This window comes from Trachemys scripta, chromosome 6 (assembly GCF_013100865.1).
Source record: "Trachemys scripta elegans isolate TJP31775 chromosome 6, CAS_Tse_1.0, whole genome shotgun sequence".
Classification (NCBI taxonomy): Eukaryota; Metazoa; Chordata; order Testudines; family Emydidae; genus Trachemys; species Trachemys scripta.
This window is the reverse complement of record NC_048303.1, coordinates 91,917,213-91,937,530: the sequence shown is the minus strand read 5'-3', so window position 1 is coordinate 91,937,530 and position 20,318 is coordinate 91,917,213. Positions and strand designations below refer to the sequence as shown.

At 41.1% G+C, this 20,318-nt stretch overlaps 1 protein-coding gene across 4 annotated transcripts in view; it reads left to right on the top strand.

The window, feature by feature from the left end:
- Positions 1-20,318, top strand: part of TRPM3 (transient receptor potential cation channel subfamily M member 3) — a 395,690-nt gene that overhangs the window by 314,700 nt on the left and 60,672 nt on the right. For all 4 annotated transcript variants that reach the window (XM_034773284.1, XM_034773283.1, XM_034773282.1 and 1 more), the window contains exons 10-13: positions 6,606-6,706; positions 8,019-8,153; positions 10,262-10,312; positions 18,768-18,908. In XM_034773284.1, the coding sequence (XP_034629175.1) occupies positions 6,606-6,706; positions 8,019-8,153; positions 10,262-10,312; positions 18,768-18,908 (428 nt within the window). The remainder of the gene's footprint in view (positions 1-6,605; positions 6,707-8,018; positions 8,154-10,261; positions 10,313-18,767; positions 18,909-20,318) is intronic.

Below are 20,318 nucleotides of genomic sequence, written 5' to 3'. Positions count from 1 at the left end.
ACTCCATAGTAACAAGTGTAGTTAAAATCTCAAGGCATTATGGACATTTTCACACAGAATTAAGGAAAAGAAGTTCGTCCAAAGAAACCAAAAATCATCCTTTGCTTAAATAAATAAAAATCGCAAACCCGGGAAATACGTGATTTCAAAATGTTATTCTGATTTTAATGATTTTAACAGGATCCTTCCACTATTCTCTGCCTAAAGTGTGAAAACTTGACATTTGCTATTAAGACAATCACAGAAACTGCAGTTCTTCATCCCTGTTTGTTAGTAGGACACAGATCGGCTCCTTAAATTTGACATTCTGCTTTTTTCCAGGTATTTTTCCAAGGTTTGAATCCCAACATGTATTCCCCAAAGACTTCAACCCCAGTAGTGCTCCTCCTACAATGTAATTCTCTGTGCAGCCAAAGAGGATGATTTATAAGCCAGGGAAGGGTCATTTTCTATTAAAAAAGTTCTTTGCAGTACCAGCTCCTGCTGCAATACTAAGTTTATGATCAGGATATATACCCTGCAGTGGTCCTGTCTGGTCTAGAATATCATTTTTGCAAGTATCAGCTATTCATATCTTCTCCTTGCTCAGTAAATGTAAAAGGTGTTGCCTCTTCATCCATATTGGTAGTATAAGACACCATTTTCATTGAAGTGATCTATTATTTCAGAAGGAGGTTGATCCTCTGAGGGTAATTTATTTACATCTCTTTCGATGCTTTGCTGATATCCATGATTTTGTAGCATGCTGAGGGCAGCACTGATAGTTCGCTCAAGAATTTGAAGAGCTAAAATTTTCAGTTTGAGCACCCCATCTTCAATCTCTTATGCCATTCAAAAGTTGCTTGATTTCTGACTTTCTGAAGAGGATGAAAGAAGAGAAATTTTCTAGATTCTACTTTATATCACCTGTCTTCTTGTTAACATCAAGCTTCTTGATTGTAAAGAACAGGAAAATGTAGGGAATGTGTATGACTTTTTTTAAATCAATGTGTTCAGCTAAGTGAAATCTCTTCAAGTCTAAAATAATTTTCAGTTGTCTTTCTGCATGTTTGCATTCACAGTGAATGACAGTTCTGACCATTTTTTGTAGATGTGCATGTTTTAATTAACTTGAATCAAGAAGTTTAAGGCAGTTATGCTAATCAGTTTGCTTCATTTTTTACTAATAAGCAAATATGGACCCAAGCTTTGAAGATTGGACCTGAACTATCCTGAAATTCAGGAGTGTTTGGATACAGGGTTTTAGTTCTGGCCCATCTTTACAGCTATATCGAGAAAGGAAAAGAGGGAAGAGAGAGCAATTACTGGCTGATTTGTCACAATGTCGTTGAGAAGGATTTTGTAACCCTTGCCCACCACTCATTGGGTGCTATATAAATGCTAATTAATAATCCCAGCACCCACAATGAGGAGTTCATAGGGAATAGTAGACGGTAGGAGGGTTTGGAGCAGAGCAGCATCAATTCTTGCCTATCGTGAATCTTGCTACCAGCTCATTGCCTTTTAAGACGGAGTCAGATACATTTCCTTATAGTGCAGGAACTCTCTTGCCTCAAACATTTCACATATTTAAAGCTTGTACAGAGTTTGAGAGATTGTTTCCTTGTTTGTTCTAAAGAGCCACAAAAAACCTGCACTTTGCTTAATCATGTCTTCAGCATCACCTTGCTTTAAGTTTAAGGTGATCTCCAATAAGACAGAGAATGGTATCCAAACCAGTTTTCAGGTTATATTGCCCGGGTGCTACAACAACACATTGTTCCAAGACTCGCTTGAACATGTGGGAAGTAGATTTGCAGTTATATGATTTTGTGGTAAGAAATTTTCTTGCTACAGCTCATGCAGTCTACATTTGCCTATCTTTAACAACAGTGGCAATCGATTTTGTGTTGTTAGAGCTGCTTTTTCCAAGAAGAAAGTATGAAACAAGAAAGTTAAAGGCAACAATATCTGTGATTAGTACTACAAATGCCTGTTTTTTGTGGTGTATCAAAGATCCTCAATTCATAATACACTATAAGGGAAAGGCTGGGTCCTGCAGGATCACAAGGCTTTTGCAATGCCTGAAGAATGTTGACAGCACTGTCATGTTTCCATCCAATGGACACACAGGGCTTCCCAAGTCCTTTCAGTGTCTGAATTGTTAATATTTTGGAAGAGGCACACTGTATGTATATACTCATTATGACATGACTGCCACATAATTCACTGATATGTTCACTGAACCATTTGCGAGGCTAATGTAAACCTGATGCCTGTGCACTCCTCCAGCTTGTGAATAAGTCATGATTCATGCTTACAGAGCATCCATCATGTAGCATCTGATTGTCCTGGAAGGCACAGTGTGATGGGTCTGTCAGCCATGAATTCACTGAACATTTGACACAAAAGGACATGGCATTAGCTCAGTACAGTATGTTTCAGAGATTGGCAGGAGTCTGTTAACTGCTCCCCTATTTATTAATATAATTGTTATTGTCAATTTTTTTTTGTTAACTGCCAGTAATGTTCTTTAAGCTGTACAAGATACAAATGCAGTAGGAGACAGAGGAGTCAATGTAGATTGTTATTTTTCTAATCTAACACCCTTCAGCTCTAATGATATGATGGAACAGAGAGAATGTTTGACATGAAGTTGTGCTTAAAAGCATCAGGGAAGAAGTGACTCTTTTGGATTCTCCTTCAGACATGATTATCTGGACAATGCAATGTCTCGGGGGCACCCCCTCTAGATTCTTGACCATGAACATTAAAAAAAAAAAGAGAGAGAGACTATCCTAGAGAATCCATCGCAGGTTTTACACTGAGCACTGTGTCTCTAGGAAATTCCAGCTAGTACAGGATACTGCAGTATGTCTCCTCAATAACACAGGCTACCACAAGCACATCAGACAAGTCCTCTGCTCTCTCTACTGACTTTCATAGATCATCAAGTTAAGTTCAAGGTACTCAATGGCCTGCGCCCAGGATATCTAAAAGATCACCTAAAACTCCAGGATGAGGACTGTGGTTTACAACTCTACTCCCTGGGCACAATGGAATTTTCTACCATAAAGGTAAAGCTCATCTGTGCTGGAGACAGAGCTTTCCAAGGGGCCAGTCTAAGACTTTGGAATTAACTCCCATGGCTATTAAGGACCCTCACAGACCTCACCACCTTCCACTTCTTCCTCTTTTCTACTATAAACCCACAGCAGTGTGTACATTACAAAACAAAAACCCTTCCAAAACAAAACACACTGTAAAGATAATTTTCCTTGTGAGCAGAGGATGAGAGGGAGAATGAACCACACGTGATAGAAGTTAGTGATGTGTCACTACTGGAAGGCACTCAGATACCACAATGATAAGAACCTGAATAGAACAGAAAAGTGTCCACTGGAATAAGAGTTTGGGAACAGACCTGCTGACAAGAGGGGTCGGGGGGAGGGAAAGGGGGCAATTGCCCAGGGGCCCAGGCAATTTAAAAGAGCCCTGTCCCCTAACTGCCCCCCCCCAACCTCCACCCCATCCAACTGTTCCCTGTCCTCTGACCCCTGGAACCCTCTGCCCCATCCAGCCCCCCTGCTCTCCACCCCCTTACCATGCTACTCAGGGCGGCAGGAGCTCGCAGCCCTGCCACCCGGCCAGAGCCAGCCAGCCACACCGCCCATGCTGCCCGGCCAGAGCAGCAGGCCAGAACACTGGTGGTGCGGCATGCTGAAGCTGCGGGGGAGGGGGAACAGCTGGGGAGTGACCGGGGGCTGGCCTCTGCGGCCGGGAGCTCAGGGGCCGGGTAGGATGGTCCCGCGGGTCCCCCATAGTTTGCCCACCTCTGCTCTATCCCCAGGCTATACTACTGCAGTTGATCTCAGCAGAACTGGAGATTCCTTGCTTCAGATCAGAAGGAAGAGTTGGCTGTGTGTTCTCCATCAAGGCTCTTTGATTCTGGAATTCATCCCTTTATCTGACCACCAGATCTGTTATTTCTCAGAGTGACCCTGCAAGCCTCATCTTTCCTCCCAGCATTTGTGGAGGAGGTCCATTGAGGGTTTGACAGGGTCTGTTATTTACATGGACATATTATTAGAATGGAAGACCAATGAATTCCAGTCATGTATCATGGAATGCCACAACATGGTCAGCAAGCACGTGGGAGCCAGAAATATGGGTGGCGTGAGAAGATTGCCAGTGATGGACATAAATTGAATATCAAGCCAGACCACCCTAAGGACCTTGCCAAAGATTAATCTGAGTGGCGCTTGATCTGCAAGGAAGACATGTCCCTTTGGGATTTGCCATGATGATTTGTTTGGGGGAGAGGGGGATTTTTATCTGGCAATATGTATTGAATTTACATCTTCACACATCATGGCACACAGGGCCTCATCCTTCCTCAATGTAGTCAGTGACAGTTTTGCCACTAGTTTTGATGGAAGCAGGATCAGGCCAAGAGAGCCTGAGATTGGAGTGGTTTTTTCTGTTTACTTAAATAGAATTATAGGGCCCTTCTTTTGTCCCTCCCAGGTATAAATACACTGGATAAGATTCTGCTCTTGTTTACACATATGTAGCAACAAGGGGGTCTACTTCAGTGTAGGTCTATCTGCATGAATGAGGGAAGACTCTGAGTCTCTATGTTTATAAAAAATAGCAAGCACCTATGTCTGTCTTATTTACAGGAGTAGTATTGTTATTTCTTAATTATAACTTCAGTGATTTACTCTGTTGAAGTTCTCATTTTCTTTCCCCTTTTTTTTCTTTTCTTGTTTGCATTTTTTACCTTTTATGTTGTGGCTCTTTTCCTTAGTGATATGAAACTGTCCTGTGTGACACATAATCACAACTCTTTAATGTAGCCCTTAAAGAAAAATAATTGCTTTAGACGAAAAAATATTTGACTTAGTCTTGCTACAAGGAGGTGACTGAAAAGTTAAGAATTAAGAAATTAAATTGTAGTGTAATCCCTCCTAGGGTGGACTTATCCTTCACACAGAATTTTAATGTTCAATATACTACATAGTACTGTGCTTCTGATTTCAGAGGGCTGCTTTCTTCTAGAAAGGTGCATGATTTTGTATAGTAACTAAATGGGAGCAGAACCATTTTCAAGTACTTTAAAGCCGTTAGCTGTGCCCAGCCAGTGGGGACTAGTTTTCAGTATAATGAGTATAAAATCAGAAAAGAAGTTAGACCTTGTCTACACTAAAGAGAAAAGTCGATCTAAGCTACACAATTTGAGTTACATGAATAGCGTAACTCAAATCAATGTAGCTTAGGTCTACTTACCGTGGGGTCCACACTACGAGACGTCGACGGGAGATGCTCTCACGTCGACTCCCCTTACTCTTCTTGATCAGGTGGAGTACAGGCAGGAGTCCACAGAAGCACGATCAGCGGTCAATTTAGCAGGTCTTCGCTAGACCCACTAAATCGACTGCTGATGCATCGATCGCCACAGCGTTGATCCTCTGGTAAGTGTAGACAAGCCCTCAGAGTATTAGAACAACTAAAAACAAGCCTTAATACTAGAGTTTACTTCTGCTCCCTACCAGCAAAATTAAAAGGCTCTTATTTATTTTGCTGATCAGTCCATTAATACTAATTCTTATTGTTAATACTGAAGTTCGGATATTGTTTTTGGCTACAAATCAGCTCAATAACCCTGAAGTCCTTAGCAGAACATTTAAAAAAAAAAAAAGGCAGATCAGGAATGTCCCACAAAATCAGTTAAAACTGAAGTAAAGAACTTTGTCTTTCCAAAAACAACAACCGTCTCATAAGCTTGAGCTGCATACTCTCTTAGTTAAAGAAAGTAATATTACATTTCATTATCAGCTATATGTCATGCTTGCTCGTATGAATTTCTCTGCTATGGAACTTGCTGTTCATCCATACTGGTAAAAGAAGATATAATGCAAGTATTTTCTTTGTGAGTAATACAAATCCTTATTATAATGCAGAACCCTCAGGTATCCAGCACTAATATAAATTAAATTAATGGAGATATCCTATCTCCTAGAACTGGAAGGGACCTTGAAAGGTCATCGAGTCCAGCCCCCTGCCTTCACTAGCAGGACCAAGTACTGATTTTGCCCCAGATCCCCAAGTGGCCCCCTCAAGGATTGAACTCACAACCCTGGGTTTAGCAGGCCAATGCTCAAACCACTGAGCTATCCCTCCCCCCTCTATATGCATAGAAAGTGGAGGCTTCTTAATACGTAATCAGTCAAGGCAGGTACAAGACTGACATGTTTGTAGATTGGGCACATGCCTCTGTATATATGATCTTGCAATTGGAGCAGGAGACAGTCAGGACAACTGGGTTCTATTTCTGGTCCCTATTTGAGTGGATATTATACTTGTATTTCACAAGGGTGCTGAGGCATAATTTATTAATCTTTGCTTAGGTGAAAAGTGCTATATAAATATTTTATTGCAGGAGTGCAGGGGAAGGGTTGTGTTTGATGATATAGGGCCCAGTTGTGAAGTTCTTACTCAGGAAGAATTGCCATTGACATCAGTGGGAGTTATGACTAAGTGAAGAGATTTCATATTCTAGTGTTGGGCCATTGACTGGATCTAAAGTATGCCTTTTTTTTCTCTCCCTGTCTGTTTATATACAGGAGCTAATGCATCTGCTCCAGACCAACTGAGCCTAGCTTTGGCCTGGAACAGAGTAGACATCGCTCGCAGTCAGATCTTTATTTATGGGCAACAGTGGCCGGTACAGTATATACTATCTTCTACAGAAACGCTTAAAATCTGACATGAAAGTGAATGCATTTTTTTTTTAAAAACAGACAAATACGGTGTTTACAACATACTGAGACATGTTCAAGTCCAACTCAAGTTTCCCTGGTCAGAGTTACCGAAGGCAGGATAGATCATAAAAGTTCTCTGCTCTTCTTAAAGGAAATGAGGCCATTTAGTGATGCATCTAGGTCATTGCATCCACTGCCACACTTTCCACGAGATAAACAACAAAAACTAAGCTATATTAAAATTTGTTCTGCAAACTGCCAGTGAATGTCTGCTGCAAACCTTTTTGTGTGCAAAAAAAACCCATTAAAATATAGTTATGGGGAAAGTGAGATTTTTTTTTTAACTTTTCTGAATATCCACACGACATTGTATGCTAATACTTATGATAATCTGTCATGATGTAGTAAGTTTAAGTTAGATACCTATCAGGTGTCATCAGACACAAACTATCACAATGTGAGACTCCCAGAGCAATTGCATCAAAGAAAATTGCCTATGTTTAAATACATTTGTTGCATTTTTATTTTAAATGTATTCTACAGTTCTTGCTACTCACAAAGTCGGGATTTGCAAAGGAGCCTTGCTAGCCAGTTTTTCAGTTAACCTGAATATTTCTCTTGCATTCTCTATTGGAAATAAGCATGCAAAACATACGCAGCAGCAGCTAGTGATGCCTTTCTCCATTACAAAATCACAGTGGCAATCTCTGTAAAATCTATTGTGTAAATTCAGTTCACAAGCTAAAAGCTGTAGGTACGAAGTACCTCCCCAGAACAGAAGAAAGCCAGGACTGTGCGTATGATGGATGTGATCTATCCGTTGCATTTGGCCTTTGTTGGAAATGCTGTTTAAAAAAAAATTTCTGCTTCCCTGGTTTCAAACCCTTCTAGGCTGCTTGTGCGACAATATTCACTTAGTAGGAAAGAGCACAAAGTGCAAAATCAAAAGAAACAAAATGTTTGTCAAGAGAGTGACACTAATAATGAAAAGCTGACTAGGGTAGTGACTTGGTCACCTGCTACCTAAGAACTGAACCTTTCAGTTCTTAGGTCCTGATCCAGATTTATCAGAGTGTATTGATCTTAGCACACTGATCTTTTCATTTTTGTACTGATACTTTGAAACAGGGAAACCAAAATAGATTTAAAAATGTGATGGGAGAGCTAAGGGAATTCTGTCAAAACACCAAACCCTCCCCATGCTAGAGTGACAGTAGCATCTAGAGGCTGTCCTCTAAACACAGGAACAATCTGAGTGAATCCTTTCCTTTGCAGGTGGGATCCCTTGAGCAGGCAATGCTGGATGCCCTGGTGTTGGACAGAGTGGATTTTGTGAAATTGCTCATTGAGAATGGAGTAAGCATGCATCGGTTTCTCACCCTCTCCCGACTAGAGGAACTGTACAATACGGTAGGGCCAAGCTAAGGCAAATTTTCTATCTATTTGTTCATGTGTTTGTTTCACCACCCGCCCACCCTAAAATGACACAATGGTGCCCAGCACAGCCAACACTTTCTCCACAAAAGAGTTACTATTTTCTTACATCACAAGCCAACATTGCTTTCTTGGGTTTGACTCTTATCATGAAAATTCACTATTGCTTCCTGCTTCCTCTGTCTAAATACACATCATGAAGTGTGGTTAAATAAAGGTCACTGAAGTTGCAGACGGCATCGAGTGTTTGCTGGGAGTTGTAGTTCAGTATGATAAACCTTGTGCTTAGACAGGCCATTGGCAGGGAAGTTGTGGGCAAGCTAGGACCTGAAGAATAGCCGGCGCTTCCCCGCTTAAATACTCCAACACCAGAAAGCTTATAAAAAATAACCCTACATATATTGTTTTGTAAATCTTATGATTTTAAGAAAAATCTCATGATGCGGGGGGGGGCTGACTTATGATTTTTGAAAGCTTGGAGTTGGTATACCATCATGCAAAATTTCACCAGTTTTGCAATCCCCAAATTTTCCAAAATTAATAGATTTTACTTTTACAAATTTTATTTCCAAAATGTCTTTCTCCAAAAAAAAGCAAAAATCCTTAAAGCAAATGTTTGAGTATTGCACTGCTCTAGTTGCTTACAGCACTTCCCACACCAACACTCACTTCTGTCACCCTCATCATAACAGCATGCCAAAAAAATTATTTGGGTGCTGTTGGGGAAAACTCCCAATTTACATCAATGTCTGGTTCAGATGATTTCTATTTCAGTCCAACTGAAAGGAGTTGTGTCATGATACATGGATACATGGCTTTGTTCTGCCTATACGTTTCAAATCCATGCCCTCATTGGGTATGTCACAGGGTTCAGCCCTCACCGCTAAACTGGCACCTCTTCCTGGTCGTGCTGGGGATTGGCTCGAGGCCAACACCCATGTCTGCAGTCTGCACACTGGCACTCTGTCTCTGCTCCCACCTACAGCTCCTCTCTCAGCTCCCAGAACTGCAGCATCCTCTTTGCGACTCAGCCCTATGGCTAGGTCATCATCTGTTTCTCCCTTCCGGGGGAGGGTATCTCTGTTCAACAGTCCAGCCTCTTCCCCAGTGGCAAGTTGGGGGGACACAGGCCCACCCACTACTCCGGACCCAAACCCAGGGACACTGTAAATAGCAGCCTCCTGCTTCTCCTCCGTAACCTCCCATCAATGCTGCTCTATTTCCCTGGGCCACTTCCCCATGGCCCCAGCACCTTCTTTGCCCTCACTTCAGGGCACTCTGCTGCTCAGTCCCAGCAGCAAGCCAGGAGCCCCCTCTCTCTCCCCCTGTCCCTGCTAGCAGCTGTTCTGTCCAAGGAACTTAGTTCTCTCAGCCCTCCAGGGATACAGTCCTTACTCCCTGGGTTCCCAGCAGCCACTGACCCTATTCTGTCCTGCTGCTCTCTTTTATCTGAGCCTATTGGGCGTGGATTGGTTGCTCCCTGCAATTCCTCCCTGATTGGCTGTGCTTCATGCAGCCACTCTGGGCCACTCAGAGAACTCACCTCCATTGCTCCTTCTGGGGCAGGGCATGATTAACCCCTTGTATGCCTGTGTAGATTAGGTACCCCATCACAGGCTTTCACACTATGGGCCTCAGGGGCATATATTACTAATTTACTTGTGGTGGCCAGAAGTTAAGTGTCTCCAAAATATCAAACACTACAAGATTTGACTCAACTCATACACATAATAGAAAAACAAGTATCTGTGCTGCCCTAAATCCAAAGGTACACACCTGCTCTTTGATTGGCTTGTTCTTTGACTATCTAACCTGGGACATGTCTATTAATTGAGAAGAGAGAGCCTGAGAATTTTCTGAAGGATGTTGGACGAAGCTATGCTGTTGTCGTTTATTTGAAAAGAATGGGTAAATTTGTGTGACTGAAGTGTTACTGATTAGTAGAGGTGTGCATATGTTTGGCTGGGTGATTAACCAGGAAAACTTTACATGAATAGAGCACCTTCCAGATTTTACATTTTATCTCCTACGTGGCTTCTGTATAAGGCAAAAATATTTGATTCTTCTTTATCTGTCATTTACAGAGACATGGACCATCCAACACTTTGTATCATCTAGTGAGGGACGTCAAAAAGGTAAGAGTCCAATAGACGGTAGGTTGGAGGTAATGTCATGATTGCTTCTCATAATTAGAGACAGTCTCTGTTTTGCATGAGCTTTCAGATCATTCTCCTGTTCCTTCCTCTCCGTCCACCATGCCATTTCAGTCTGCATTGTTTGTTTGTATTGAATCTGAAACTCTTGCACACAATGCACAACTAACAAGTTACTGGGCTTGCTGTCTCAGTGGTTTTAGATGCTTTGGATACAGCGCTTTCGCTAGTGGAATTGTAGGCTTTTTCATGCCATGTGGATTTATGCTGTTATCTGTATTTTTCCAGACCCATGACTATTTTGGAAGCTAATGTCCATGTTGTCAGTCAATCCCTGAGACTGTAATAGATCTATATATTTTTTTTGTGCTCGATCCTAGTCCACTGCAACATTTCCAGTTCCATCTTCTGTGATATACTGTAAAAGCTGTAAAGTCCTCCATCACAAACAGCATAGGAAAAGGAATAGTGCAATAAAGCAAGAAGACAGCTTGTCTCTCCCCCATTATCAGAATTTCAAGTGAGTTTCAGGCATCTTGAACTATAAAGGTCCCAATGGGGCTAAACCAATCCACTTTCTTTAGCAATATCTTTTTTTGGGGGGGAGGGATTGGCATGGGACCAGAAATAAATGAAAAACCAGTATCTTCTATATGCAGATGGTTCAAGCAGGGAATTGTGACCATGTGCTGACCCCATCACCTTTAATTTTCTTTCAAATGATGTGTAAACTGCAGACATTCTCAGTGCACACTGGTGCCTATGTTTCTTTAAGTAACTTGTGCCTCTAGAAGGTATATGCTTTCAAGGGGACTTTCTGTGTACAGATTAACTAGTTAAATAATAGAGGGAAGAAGGAGGGAGAATTTTTGTCAGAGCACAAATCAAATTTGTGGTGTTTCTTTCATTGGTGAAAGCTAGACAGGGTTAAAGGGGCTCTGGTACAGTAGATATTTAGGGACTTCTAAACATCACAGTGTAACGGCTGATGTGTGATGCAATGCTACTATATTAAATAATGTTATATAATAATTATATTAAATAATAGTTTGGGGGGGCAGGCCACAGCCCCATTGGTTCTAGCACACCCAAATAAAAGCAGCTAATGATGCTGTATGTAATTGTATTAAAGGATTAAAGCAGTGAAACCCCATCCCACCCCAGAATCTGATCTTACTTATCCCATTTTAGCCCCATTCATTTCAGTGTTACATAGGAATTACACTGGTGTAATGGAAAGCAATCAGAGACCTTCCAAACCCCCCCCCTTTATTTTAATTATTCATGATGCCCCTTCTCCACCTCTTTCCACCCACCCCTTGGCCTTTGGCTAGAAATATAATGGCTAAAGGGTCATTTGTATATGAGGCAGAGGAAGGCTAGTTGCAGTGTCCTGCATTGCTTCCTGAAGGAGCTGGGTAAAAGTGGACCTCAGGGGCTATTGCTTGTCATGGAGGTACCATGCTTGGTTTCTGAGGGAACTTCTTGTCAGTCATCCTATAGAGTTGTGACCGTAATAGCAGCATCCTGGAAAAAAAAGTCACAGGTCATCCCTTCTGCTTCATACAGGTATAACAATGTCTGGCACTGAGTGGGAAGGCAGAGTTAGGATTGAAGTAACAGACAGGCATGGATAGTACATAATAAACAAGTTGGCAAGAGTCTATTGCTGGGGTTTCCCAACACAGAAACAAAAGAAAGCAAAAGCTTGAAAATTGATTAGAAATATTTGAAGAGGTTTGGGTCATTTTAGTTTTGTTGAGAAGGGGTCTACAGTATCATCTGTAGAGTAGACATCATTAACTAATATACAAGTATCAATGAGAAAATATGAAATATCTGCAACATAATTGGAATTGTTCGCATGCATAAATCCCTTGGATGGAGCACAGTACTCAGATTAAGCCTGAGTGCATCTAGGCTGCCTGCTTCTCTGTACTTTCTCTGTGAGGCACAAGCTAGTAGTACATTTTGTTAGTAAATGTGTGATCATTTTTGTGTCTTTAAATGTTTGGAATGATTATCATCTGTCTTTTAGATTAAACAGATTCCATTTCAAATACCCCGGCCTCCTCTTTCTAACATCCTTCTTCAGAAGCAAAGCGTTTCAAGTGTCAAAAGGTTGTGTTATAATAAGGGTAATTAGAACATTGTTTACCATGGTTTCCCAAGGCCTCTAATCTGAGAGGTGTTTTTAAAAGAGCCTTATAGTGAAAAATTTATAAGCACTTTATATAAACAGAAGACTTTTTCATAAAGCAGTAAGAATCTAAAAGATTTTTAATATATTTTAACAACAATATGTAACCTCTGTGATTAAACAATATGCAAGGTATTGGAATTTTTCCTAAAATGTATCCTATTGGGGTTTGTGTTGTTGTTTGTTTTTGTTGTTGTTTTTCCTTGTGTAGAATCTTTCTTTCTTTCTTTCTTTCTTTAACACTTGCCTTTATGTTGAGCAAATGTGTGCTCTAACTGGAATACAGCTAATGGCTTAGAATACAAACACTAGTGCTCATCAGAAATATGCCACATTATGGCCTATTCTTTTCATTTTGTCAATGATGAAAAATACCTATGCCGTGCTGGCTGATATCTGACATTGTACCACAGTCCTGCACCTGAGCAATCAAATCCCTTACTAGTCAATCGATCAGTCAGGAGATTTGACACGAATTTAAATGCAAACACATTCTTGAAAATAACCTCTCAATGGAACATAGCATTATTTGACAGTGAAATGGTTCACTGTGCATGACAGAGGCAGATTGTTGGGTAGAAGCTAGTCTTTTAGTTTAGATACATTTTTGAAACCAGATAGTTAAATTTTCAATCTTAATGGCAGTCTCTAATACTATAAACACCAAAGAGATTTAAAATCTGCCACCTCAACCTGGTACTTCCAGGACTAGCACAAACTATATGCATTTTATTTCATAGCTAGAATAATTTGTAAATGTTCTATTGTAAAATGTGAATTATCTTCTGTATCTTGGCAAATTACAGAATTGAAAATAACTGCTTGAAAAAGAAACATGAAAACAATGTTGAATTTGCCATAGTATATTAAAATGTATCACCCTAAATCTCTAAGATTTTTCCTTTAATTTGAAGAGATTCATGGTTTATAGGAGTTCTGATAGCACTATTGGGATTCCCTTTAGAATAGACTATTATGCAATGAGGAAGGTACATTGCCACAGTCTTATTTATGGAAGCTTGTATTGGTTTTGTGGATTCTGATTCACATTCTCCTGAGAGTTTCCAAATATTGTTGTGGAGATTGTTACCTCAATGTAGCTGTTTACAGTATAGCCCTAAGAAAAAAAGTTAAAAGAATTACAGCCACACTCAGGGTTTGAATTCTAAATGTATCAATCAACAAAGAGAATACGCTCTCCTTTCTAATTACTATGGTTTATGGAGAACTGTGTCCATCTCCCACTTTTGATCCCCTTAGTTCAGCCACTAAAAGTAAAGCTAATTCTGTTTGCCTTATTCACACACACAGCCTCACTGATGTCAAAAGGACCTATGTAAAGGCAAACAGAATTTTCCCCACAGTGGTTACTTTCATCAGATTGTTGTTCAAATGATGCACTCAAAATAAACAGCAGGAAAAAATGGAGTTGACTGTGTCTTGACACTATTTTTGTGGGCAGAGATTGCCCTCTACTGGTCACTTTTTTAAAAAAATAAATAAGATTCTGCCCTACCTTTGGACCCTATTCATGCAAAGTCATGCAGATCAGCAGGTTAGTATTTTTCATTTGTTTATTCTTAATGAATAGATGTTCATCCTGCTCATTAGTTATATATACATTCAAATTTCACTGCTCTTAGTTCTAGAGACAGTTTCTGGATTCCTGTATTACAGGGAACTGTGAAGCATAGTTTTATCACCAGTCAGTATTTGTGAAATACTATTGAACGCTTAGAATAGAAAATGAGAAATGGTCATTATTTGTTACAAATAAAAACAGTTCTGCCCTAGTGAAAGGAATACCACTGACACGTTCGAATTTGAGAGAGGAAGAATAGTGCACTGGTGTCATAAAGCTTACTTCAGGATTATTTCAGGCTATTAGTACCATTGGCTCAAACTGTCCTCTTTCGTACCTGTGTTGTATAGGTAGGTTCCATGCTGTCTGAGGATCAAGGGTTGTGGGCAGCTTGCATCATTGTGCTGCCACTACAGCCAGACTTGGGGTATGAACTGAGCCTTTATTATTAATCAGTTTATTTGCTGCAGCTTCTGCTACAGTATTCACAAGCACTGTACAGTATTCACAAGCACTGACTTCAGTATAATGTGTAGTGACAGTGTAAATAGTTATAATACATCCTAGAATATTTATAATAGCTTAATGAAATCTAATATTGCCCATTACAGTTAAAAACAGGAAGCAGTTTCATATCTACTACAGAATGGACATATTTGCTATGTGGGCCTGATCTTGCAAACGCTCTGGCACTCATTAAAGTCAATGGGAAAGAAAAGTGACTATTCACTGTATAAAATTATTCCCATGCTTAACAGGATTGAGCCCTGTGTATGTATTATAGAATGTGTGCTTTGGCTATTGTTTTACAAGGTTTCTTCAACAAAGTGTCCATTGATCATTAAATTGACTGAAATTTTCAAAACTGTCTAAGGGGATTTAGGAACATCTTCCGTTAAAGTACAGGTAAATGTATTGAAAGATGTGTCTAAATCCCTAGGTTACTTTGAAAATCTCAACTATGATATGATAAAGTATTGAGTTCAACATTATATATATATGTATTTAATATATGCTATAGGATATTATATATTGTGTTTATTTAACTAATATTTACCACTGAACATGTTTCTACTGCAGAACATTGATTTATTGAGGTGTCCAAAACTGCTCCCATTGAAGTCAATGGGAGTTTTGTAAAGAGATGCAATTCTCATTAACTTCAAAAATAGTTGTTCCCATTTTTGCCAGGGAATGAATTTTAACCTTTCCCTTTAGAACAGTTATAAAGCAGCTCTACATAAAAGTCTCCTATATGGCACTTTGTCATTGGTTCCTGTTTACATGTGATCACAAAGAGAAGGCTAGAGCCTGCAGTCCTTACTCAGGTAAAACTCACATTGGCTCAAACATTCTGGACAGAGAGAACCATTTTTAAAAAGCCAATAGTTTTAATTTTTCTTCTTTTAATGAGAAATGTTCATTTTCTTTACAGTGCTCAGAACACAAACATGTTATTGGTTATGATCACATCAATAGATCATGCCTATTAGGCTCAGTCTTTCGTAAGGAGCAGTGGAGAGCCACTGTGTAGTCCCGGTTATCAGTGTGACCCCTTCAGACTCCCCCATAGTGTAAACACATCGTTTCCCAGACCTCCAGCCATGCTGGACATTCTGGTCACAATTTAACTCTCAGAGCACATGGTAGGTGTAGCACAGAACACATACAGACATTGCACCAAATTCTAGCACATTGTTGATCTTTCTTTAACATCATGAGAAATACACAGATCTATACAAAAATAATAAACCCTACATGCATTTCCCTACCTCAGTTTTCTCATTGCTTCAGAGCATTCTTTGGCCTGAGGTCAGGGCTGTATGGGACCATCCAGGATCTTTCATAATCGCAGTGCCTGGCTTGGATTATGAAACATGGAGCCTTCTCTCCCAAGCTAGCCTCCTTAGACCTTGGATGATCCATTTACTTCCCCTCTCCTGCCCAAACTTCCTGCGAGTGTCTCTCTGAGGGTTTTTCCCCCTGTGAACCCTTTTACAACCTTCCAGTCCTTCTGTCAGGTGATTCCTGGATCAGCCTCCTTAGGTGATCCCAGACTCCTACCAGGTGACCTTGTTACCAGGCAACTTCTCCCCTGACAAACCAGTTCTTCTGTGTGGGAGCCTGCCTATTGTCTAGGATGTTTATATTTGAATGGAGGCTTATCCTAAGTTAATGTCCCTCTATTGTCTGCCCTGTATCACTACACCTTGGAATTTCAGTCCAACATGGAGGCAGAGAGACCATGGAGAAGGCAACTAGCCCTCATTTTCAAAATAGAGTTGGTAGCTTGGCAAAGATACATAAAGTTCAGAATCTCACACTGAATTTATAAATTGTACACAAAGGTTCTTAAAATCATCACATCTGTCCCTCAGAATGTTTTATATTGTATGCTTTATTAATCTAAATCAAATAAACACATCTGCATAGAAGTCAGGCAGATGTACAGAACCTCTACAGACCTCTGTCTGCAAAAAATTCCCAAAGAGAAAAAGAAGGAATATTCATAAAATTAATTATTTTGAATTAATAACCCAGGTGTAATGATATTAAGAAAACTACAAATTAACTACAGTCCATGCTGCTTATCATTATAGCAAACATAACGGTTTTACTAGAGTACATTAAATAGTAGTATTAAGATAACAATTGCAATTTTGCTGCCTTATTTTAGTTTTACTATAAAAGCTATTGTTGTAGTATAGCATATTTTTCCCTGTGATACAATTCTCTGTTCATGGATGGGCTAATTGATCTCTTAGGCTTAATTCCATGTCTAATTAACCCAGAATTGTCATGTTTCCTATAATGATATACAGACAGACTGTAGCTAATCTGGAGTTTTCTTAATATTATCATCAGAGTTGGGCAAATTATTCATAATGACTAATTTTATGAATTATGCCTCTTGTCTGTTTGTGAATTGTTCACAGGCAGTGCTCTGTATAAAAAAGCCAAATATTTTTGCGTGGCGGTATCCCTTACTTAGTCCCTGACTGCCCCACCACTCTGTGAGTGGACCAAAGCTTTCTCTTGCAGAGTTCCCCTATGGAGACCGAGAAATGCCAGCTTTGTGAGACTGTCCTTCCATCTCTGGAATTTTCCAGGAACTCTTCCATGGGAGACCTGGGAGGGCACTGCTCTGTGGGATTTTGATGGTGGGGTCTAGTGAACAAAGGTGTGGAAGAGAGGACCTGTCGTTCTCCAGGCCATTGTTCTGTTCTATTCTAGTCTATGTATACTGTTATACCATGCTCATCACAGTAGTATCTGAGTGCACCTCACTTTACATGCAGAGCAGAGAGAACTGTTCTAAGGTCTGATTTCATAGCTTCACATGCAGTAAACTGCATGGAACTCATGACCTTCAGGTCATTATTAGCAGCACTGATAACAGGGAGTAGAAGGGAATGGGCCAGGGAGCACACAAAGTTGGAGCCATAAATATTCTGTATATTTATTGTTGGCCTTGTCCATTTAAAATTAAAGGTGCTTGATGATGGCATGGAAATTAATATGAATTTATTCCAGTACCAGGAAGGGTAAGAAACAGTGGTGCAATGGGTTAGAACTGGTTTTTCAGCTCAGCAGCACCCAGAGTCCCAGAGATTATCCAGGACATCAAGGGGTCATTTTTCAAAGCAGTGTATGACAAAGGAGCTGAGTAGCCCCCATTGGCATTAATGGGAGTTGTGTAGGAATAACCCTGTGCTGAAAACGTACCCTTTAAACTATCTTAAAATAAAATTCATCAAGTCCACAGGAGGAGCAGTGTGTTAAAAAATCATTGGGCTTATATATTTGCTCCTAAATCTCTAGATAAAACAGAACTGGATAAGAATCAAAATTACTTGATGCTCACCACATTCCTGGCCTATGTATGTAAAGCAAAAAAAAATAGGCACTTTATGAGCCAGTTTAATGTTTTATACAAAGCAGATGATGACATATCTCCTTGACTCTAACAAGTTTTTTAAAAGACTCATTTCAAGCAAAAGAGATTTAAGTCCACATTTAAGTGGACATACCTTGCTAATGAAACTTCTTCCCCCCTTCCTTTTATTTGATGAGTGCTAACTATTAAATAATGCAATGTAGGGAAGAAATATGCTTTTAGGAAATAGAGATCACAACTAAGGAGCTGCAAAGCCTCTGTTTGCAAATGATAGAGCTTCCTTCACAATGGACTGACAGAGAAGGCAGCCCAAATGGCTGCCAGTGCAAACATATTCAGCCGAAGAGATGCTGTGAGCAGATTGTGTGGAAAACGTACCTCACAGAGGGACTAGAGTTCAGCAAGTGTGCTTGACCTTTAGGGAAATGCTCTGTCCTCACGCTTTTTATTCTGCAGTGGTGTTTCTTGTTTCCCCCAGCAGAAGAAATTGAGTACTGTTTTCTGACATTATTATCTTCTGTTACTACCGAGGATTACTGCACATTCTTATTTACTTATGTCTTCTTTCCAAGCGAGAATATCCAGGTTTCGGTTGGATCTATTTTAAGGTGAATTAATTAACCAGCATAATACATTCCTATGTTTCTTAACTAATTGTATTTGTTTTACTCTAATATAGTTAGAGGAAACATTGAATGGTATCTGTACCAATCAGCTTTGTCTCTTTGTTTCTTTTCCTTTTTCTTTAATTTGATAGGGTAACCTACCTCCGGATTACAGGATAAGTCTGATTGATATTGGCCTGGTAATTGAGTACCTGATGGGAGGAGCTTATCGCTGCAACTACACCCGAAAACGGTTCAGAACCCTCTACCACAATTTGTTTGGACCCAAGAGGGTAAGGAGTTGTATTTCTTTACCAGTAGTATTGCGATTCTGATGTCAGGTCCGCCAACAGCAATTCCGGGCCCCAGGACAGAACAGGCAATGGGCCCCCACGCACACACAAGCTGCGCCCGCACAGACACGGTCCGCCTGACATTTTCGGTGCAGGAGGGGTGCGGGGTTGGGCTCTGGGAGGGGGTTTGGGTGCGGGAGGCGTACGGGCTCTGGGAGGGAGTTTGGGTGAGGGGTGCAGGCTTTGGAAGGAAGTTTGGTTGTTGGAAGGGATGCGGGGTGCAGGCTCTGGAAGGAAGTTTGGGTGCGGGAGGTGGTGTGGGGTACAGGCTTTGGAAGGAAGTTTGGGTGCGGGAGGGAGTGAGGGGTCGGGCTCTGGGAGGGAGAATGGGTGCAGGAGGGGTGTGGAGTGCAGGCTCTGGGAGGGAGTTTGGGTGTGGGAGGGGGTGTGGACTCTGCTGGGGCAGAGAGTCAGGGTGCAGGAGGAGGTCAGGGGGTCGGTGCTTACCTCTGGCAGCTCCCCAAACCAACCGGCACATCCCTCTGGCTGCGACTTCTAGGTGGGGGGCCCAGAGGGTCTCCACGCACCACTGCCCACAGGCACCGCCCCCATAGCTCCCATTGTCCGCAGTTCCCAGCTAATGGGAGCTGCGGAGTCAGCGCTCGGGATGGGGGCAGCGTGCGGAAACTCTCAACCCAGGGGCTGCAGGGACGTGTCGGCCACTTCTGGGAGCGGCGCAGAGCAAGGGCGAGCAGGAAGCCCGCCTTAACCCCACTGCGCTGCTAGCGGCGGCCAGGGGCCCCTGGGCCCTTTTAAATCACCCGGGCCCCTGGGCAATTGCCCCCTTTGCTTCCCCCTGTCGACGGGCCTGTCTGATGTGGTAATAACAAAAAGGTGCTGGGAGTCAATTCAGTAAGGGGCTGAATTTTGGTAGTTTTCTTCCCATGATAGAAGTTATAAGAGGAAGAATCAATATATGCATGTCATTTGCTGCTAGGATCCAGCTGCTGTTGCCCTGAGTCTAGGATAAAGATTGTTACTGGGTTCTAGATTTTTTAAAAGCAACAATTCTCTCTACTGATTAGCAGTTCATTATGATCAGGGTTTTGTGCATAGCAGAACAGCTGCCTCACTGCGACCTAGTGAAAGTCAGCTCCTGACACAAGCTATTTTATAGGCTTGCTGCAGAAATTATTAGGTGAGGTTCTTTGGCCTGTGTTATTCAGGAGGTCAGACTAAATGATCATCATGGTCCGTTCTGACCCTAAAATCTATGAATATGAATCTGTAAATGGTTCTGATACAAAGCCTTATGAAGGCAATGAGTGTCTTTCCATTGACTTTCATGGGCTTTGGATCAGCCCCTGTAATAGGTAGTATACTGCAGTTAGACTGGAAAAAAAATTGAAT